The sequence below is a fragment of the Anomaloglossus baeobatrachus genome, chromosome 10 (assembly GCF_048569485.1).
Source record: "Anomaloglossus baeobatrachus isolate aAnoBae1 chromosome 10, aAnoBae1.hap1, whole genome shotgun sequence".
Lineage (NCBI taxonomy): Eukaryota > Metazoa > Chordata > Amphibia > Anura > Aromobatidae > Anomaloglossus > Anomaloglossus baeobatrachus.
In genome coordinates this window covers 8,687,188-8,693,751 of record NC_134362.1, presented here as the reverse complement: position 1 = coordinate 8,693,751, position 6,564 = coordinate 8,687,188, and the positions used below count along the sequence as shown (strand labels likewise).

The following is a 6,564-nucleotide window of genomic DNA, read 5'->3' as shown; positions in this document are numbered from 1 at the left end:
AACCACAAGAGGCAGGAGGGGGTGCGAGACCAACCACAAGAGGCAGGAGGGGGCGCAAGATCAATGACGAGAAGCAGGAGGGGGCGCGAGACCAAACAAGAGGGGCAGGAGGGGCGCAAGACCAACCACGAGGGGCAGGAGGGGGGCGCAAGACCAACCACAAGAGGCAGGAGGGGGTGCGAGACCAACCACAAGAGGCAGGAGGGGGCGCAAGACCAACCACAAGAGGCAGGAGGGGGCGCAAGACCAACCACAAGAGGCAGGAGGGGGCGCAAGACCAACCACAAGAGGCAGGAGGGGGCGCAAGACCAACCACAAGAGGCAGGAGGGGGCGCAAGACCAACCACAAGAGGCAGGAGGGGGCGCAAGACCAACCACAAGAGGCAGGAGGGGGGCGCGAGACCAACCACGAGAGCCAGGAACCTTTTGGGAATTTTTTGTGATTCCAGATGTTTTCTGCTGATTCTTTATATGTATCTTTTTACAATTCACACCATTTGCCCCCGCCCCATCCCCTGTCCCATCCCCCGCCCCAGCCCCATCCCCCGCCCCATCCCCTGCCCCATCCTCGCCTCCATCCCCATCCCCCGCCCCATCCCCTGCCCCATACCCCGCCCCAGCCCCATCCTCCGCCCCATCCCCTGCCCCATCCTCGCCTCCATCCCCATCCCCCGCCCCATACCCCGCCCCAGCCCCATCCTCCGCCCCATCCCCCGCCCCCATCCCCTGCCCCATCCTCGCCTCCATCCCCATCCCCCGCCCCATCCCCTGCCCCATACCCCGACCCATCCCCATCCCCCGCCCCATCCCCCGCCTCCATCCCCATCCCCCGCTCCATCCCCTGCCCCATCCCCCGCCCCATCCCCCATCCCCCGCCCCATCCCCCGCCCCATCCCCATCCCCCGCCCCATCCCCCGCCCCTTACCCCGCCCCAGCCCCATCCCCCGCCCCAGCCCCATCCCCCGCCCCCATCCCCTGCCCCATACCCCCGCCCCATCCCCTGCCCCATCCCCCGCCCCATCTACTGCCCCAGCCCCCGCCCCATCCCCTGCCCCATCCCCCGCTCCATCTACTGCCCCATCCCCCGCTCCATCTACTGCCCCATCCCCCGCTCCATCTACTGCCCCATCCCCCGCCCCATCCCCCGCTCCATCTACTGCCCCATCCCCCGCCCCATCCCCCGCTCCATCTACTGCCCCATCCCCTGCCCCATCCCCCGCCCCATCCCCCGCCCCGTCCCCCGCCGTGTGTTTTTGAATACGCAGGATTTTTTACGCAGTTTTTGCAGAATTTTGTGAAAGGTGAAACTTTCTGCTGTAAGAAGTCGCAAAAACAGTTCAAGAGACAAAAAGCGAGAAAAGCGCAAATGACGAATGACAGAGTCACGACAGACCGGTCACTAAGGATACACTACAACTCCCAGCATTTCCTGCAGGCGGAGGAGGCGCCCACCCCCCACAAAACCCACCCCCACCCTCGGATCAGATCCTCGAGGTTCATTATTATTATTCCTTCTTTTCTCGTCTTTTACTTCCTGGAGAGTCAGAATCAGAGGAAATGAATCCACCGACAGCCCCACAGCCAGCCCCCGACAGCCCCACATCCAGCCCCGACAGCCCCACATCCAGCCCCCGACAGCCCCACATCCAGCCCCCGGCAGCCCCACATCCAGCCCCCGACAGCCCCACATCCAGCCCCCGACAGCCCCACATCCAGCCCCCGACAGCCCCACACCCAGCCCCCGACAGCCCCACACCCAGCCCCCGACAGCCCCACATCCAGCCCCCGGCAGCCCCACATCCAGCCCCCGACAGCCCCACATCCAGCCCCCGACAGCCCCACATCCAGCCCCCGACAGCCCCACAGCCAGCCCCCAGCAGCCCCACATCCAGCCCCCGACAGCCCCACATCCAGTCCCCGACAGCCCCACATCCAGTCCCCGACAGCCCCACATCCAGCCCCCGACAGCCCCACATCCAGCCCCCGACAGCCCCACAGCCAGCCCCCGACAGCCCCACAGCCAGCCCCCGACAGCCCCACATCCAGCCCCCGACAGCCCCACATCCAGCCCCCGACAGCCCCACATCCAGCCCCGACAGCCCCACATCCAGCCCCCGACAGCCCCACATCCAGCCCCCGACAGCCCCACATCCAGCCCCCGACAGCCCCACATCCAGCCCCCGACAGCCCCACATCCAGCCCCCGACAGCCCCACATCCAGCCCCCGACAGCCCCACACCCAGCCACCGACAGCCCCACACCCAGCCACCGACAGCCCCACACCCCAGCCACCGACAGCCCCACATCCAGCCCCCGACAGCCCCACATCCAGCCCCCGGCAGCCCCACATCCAGCCCCCGACAGCCCCACACCCAGCCCCCGACAGCCCCACACCCAGCCCCCGGCAGCCCCACACCCAGCCCCCGACAGCCCCACACCCAGCCCCCGACAGCCCCACACCCAGCCCCCGACAGCCCCACACCCAGCCCCCGACAGCCCCACACCCAGCCACCGACAGCCCCACACCCAGCCCCCGACAGCCCCACAGCCAGCCCCCGACAGCCCCACATCCAGCCCCCGGCAGCCCCACATCCAGCCCCCGGCAGCCCCACATCCAGCCCCCGGCAGCCCCACATCCAGCCCCCGGCAGCCCCACATCCAGCCCCCGACAGCCCCACATCCAGCCCCCGACAGCCCCACATCCAGCCCCCGGCAGCCCCACATCCAGCCCCCGGCAGCCCCACATCCAGCCCCCGACAGCCCCACACCCAGCCCCCGACAGCCCCACACCCAGCCCCCGACAGCCCCACACCCAGCCCCCGGCAGCCCCACATCCAGCCCCCGACAGCCCCACATCCAGCCCCCGACAGCCCCACATCCAGCCCCCGACAGCCCCACATCCAGCCCCCGACAGCCCCACATCCAGCCCCCGGCAGCCCCACACCCAGACCCCGACAGCCCCACACCCAGCCCCCGACAGCCCCACACCCAGCCCCCGACAGCCCCACACCCAGCCCCCGACAGCCCCACATCCAGCCCCCGACAGCCCCACATCCAGTCCCCGACAGCCCCACACCCAGCCCCCGACAGCCCCACACCCAGCCCCCGACAGCCCCACACCCAGCCCCCGACAGCCCCACACCCAGCCCCGACAGCCCCACACCCAGCCCCCGACAGCCCCACACCCAGTCCCCGGCAGCCCCACATCCAGTCCCCGGCAGCCCCACATCCAGCCCCCGGCAGCCCCACATCCAGCCCCCGGCAGCCCCACATCCAGCCCCCGGCAGCCCCACATCCAGCCCCCGACAGCCCCACAGCCAGCCCCCGACAGCCCCACAGCCAGCCCCCGACAGCCCCACACCCAGCCACCGACAGCCCCACACCCAGCCCCCGACAGCCCCACATCCAGCCCCCGACAGCCCCACATCCAGCCCCCGACAGCCCCACACCCAGCCCCCGACAGCCCCCGACAGCCCCACATCCAGCCCCCGACAGCCCCACATCCAGCCCCCGACAGCCCCACATCCAGCACCCGAGAGCCCCACATCCAGCCACCGACAGCCCCACATCCAGCCACCGACAGCCCCACATCCAGCCACCGACAGCCCCACATCCAGCCACCGACAGCCCCACATCCAGCCCCCGACAGCCCCACATCCAGCCCCCGACAGCCCCACATCCAGCCACCGGGCTGAGAACGGGCCGCACAGCGCCAGAGAGTCCCAGCACCAGAGGGTCCCAGTGCCGGAAGGTCCCAAGACTGGGTGGTCTGAGAACGGGCTGCACAGCTGGGGGTCCCAGTGCTAGAGGGTCACGATGCCAGAGGGTCCCAAGACTGGGTGGTCCCAGTGCTAGAGGGTCCCAGTGCCAGAGGGTCCTAAGGCTGGAGGATGCCAGTCCCAGAAGGTCTCAATGCTGGGTGGTCCCAAGGCCAGGTGTCCAAATGCTGGAGGGTCCTAGTGCCGTGTGGTTCCAGTGCTGGGTGGTCCCAGTGCCAGAGGGTTCCAGTGCTGGGTGGTCCCAGTGCTGAAGGGTTGCAATGCCAGGGGGTCCCAGTGCCGGAGGGCAAGGATCAGGGTGAAGCTGAGGTGGATGCCATCTCTCCGGATTGCAGGATGGATGTTGTCAATGTACCCAATCATCACAGTAAGGTCTATGGACGGAGGGGGAGACATTACTGGGGGACGGTCGTCATCAGTCCTATTTCTGGGGAGGGGGCGACAGCCGTGGAGAGGACCCCAATATCTGGGGTTGTGACCTCAGTGAGGAACTGACACAGTGTAGCGCCTTAAAGGGACAGTACACCCCGATCGTGATGCCCCATGGGGGGATATCAGCTGCAGGAGACAAGAGAATGTGTTTATTTCAGAGGAAAATGGGAGTTGTAGTTCCAAAGTCCTGGAATTGTTTTGGTCCGAGCCCCTCAGAAAGTCACGATCCTCTTATCTCATCCATCCGCGTGGCCCCTGGATTATATGAATGATGGGCAGAGATGCGGGGGTCTCCAGGGGTCTCCAGGGGCAGAGGAAGCAGCATTGTGCTCTGTGCCATGGATGCTGGGAGTTGTAGTGCGTCTGGAGACCGCTGCGGACGACTCGCTGAAGCGCAATGAACGAGGATCATTGTGGATAAGACGATGGGGGTTGTGGGCTCCTGATATCAGACGGGACCACCCTCATCATGTGCAGAGGACGACAGGGGCTGTAGGCTCTACAGGCGGAGAGGTTGCTGTGATGCTGGGAATTGTAGTTCACCAGCTGCGGAAATCACCAGGTAGACAGGGCTCCAGTGCATGCTGGGACTCGTAGTGCCCCCGTTAACCCCTCAGTGACCTCCTCACCTTCAGCTGGGACTTGTGGTGCTCCCGTTAACCCCTCAGTGACCTCCTCACCTTCAGCTGGGACTTGTGGTGCCCCCGTTAACCCCTCGGTGACCTCCTCACCTTCAGCTGGGACTTGTAGTGTCCCCGTTAACCCCTCAGTGACCTCCTCACCTTCAGCTGGGACTTGTGGTGCCCCCGTTAACCCCTCGGTGGCCTCCTTACCTTCAGCTGGGACTTGTGGTGCCCCCGTTAACCCCTCGGTGGCCTCCTTACCTTCAGCTGGGACTTGGAGACTTTTCCGCTCTTGTCCACGTCCAGGGCGGTGAAGGCGTGCCAGATCGGCTTCAGCAAATCTTCCTTCAAAGCCATCGAGGAGGAAGAAAAGAAGAAAGAAAAGACAGAAAGTTCCTGCTCCTCAGCCCGAGCGGAGAGTGCAGCCTGGGCTTCCTGCCACCGTCGCTCCTTCTCCTCCCAGTCATGTGACCTCCACTCCGAGGCCAATCACAGCCGATCCGACTTCCCCAAACACCTCCGAGCGATAACCCGTCTGACACTGCTGCACTGCTCGCATCAGCAGGTGTACTGCCACACCTCAGCTGCTGCAGAACCTCATCATGCACACCTAAGCTGCTGCAGAACCTCATCATACACACCTCAGCTGCTGCAGAACCTCATCATACACACCTCAGCTGCTGCAGAACCTCATCATGCACACCTCAGCTGCTGCAGAACCTCATCATACACACCTCAGCTGCTGCAGAACCTCATCATGCACACCTCAGCTGCTGCAGAACCTCATCATGCACACCTCAGCTGCTGCAGAACCTCATCATGCACACCTCAGCTGCTGCAGAACCTCATCATACACACCTCAGCTGCTGCAGAACCTCATCATGCACACCTCAGCTGCTGCAGAACCTCATCATACACACCTCAGCTGCTGCAGAACCTCATCATACACACCTCAGCTGCTGCAGAACCTCATCATGCACACCTCAGCTGCTGCAGAACCTCATCATGCACACCTCAGCTGCTGCAGAACCTCATCATGCACACCTAAGCTGCTGCAGAACCTCATCATGCACACCTAAGCTGCTGCAGAACCTCATCATACACACCTCAGCTGCTGCAGAACCTCATCATGCACACCTCAGCTGCTGCAGAACCTCATCATGCACACCTCAGCTGCTGCAGAACCTCATCATGCACACCTCAGCTGCTGCAGAACCTCATCATGCACACCTAAGCTGCTGCAGAACCTCATCATACACACCTCAGCTGCTGCAGAACCTCATCATGCACACCTCAGCTGCTGCAGAACCTCATCATACACACCTCAGCTGCTGCAGAACCTCATCATACACACCTCAGCTGCTGCAGAACCTCATCATGCACACCTCAGCTGCTGCAGAACCTCATCATGCACACCTCAGCTGCTGCAGAACCTCATCATGCACACCTCAGCTGCTGCAGAACCTCATCATGCACACCTAAGCTGCTGCAGAACCTCATCATGCACACCTAAGCTGCTGCAGAACCTCATCATACACACCTCAGCTGCTGCAGAACCTCATCATGCACACCTCAGCTGCTGCAGAACCTCATCATGCACACCTCAGCTGCTGCAGAACCTCATCATGCACACCTAAGCTGCTGCAGAACCTCATCATACACACCTCAGCTGCTGCAGAACCTCATCATACACACCTCAGCTGCTGCAGAACCTCATCATGCACACCTCA

The 6,564-nt window shown here is 64.1% G+C and overlaps 1 protein-coding gene across 1 annotated transcript in view; it reads right to left on the bottom strand.

The window, feature by feature from the left end:
• Positions 1-5,279, bottom strand: part of SWAP70 (switching B cell complex subunit SWAP70) — a 100,493-nt gene extending 95,214 nt beyond the window's left edge. Inside the window, exon 1 of the mRNA XM_075327038.1 lies at positions 5,096-5,279. Coding sequence (XP_075183153.1) covers positions 5,096-5,191 — 96 coding nt within the window. The 5' untranslated portion in view covers positions 5,192-5,279. The remainder of the gene's footprint in view (positions 1-5,095) is intronic.
• Positions 5,280-6,564: the final 1,285 nt, after the last annotated feature.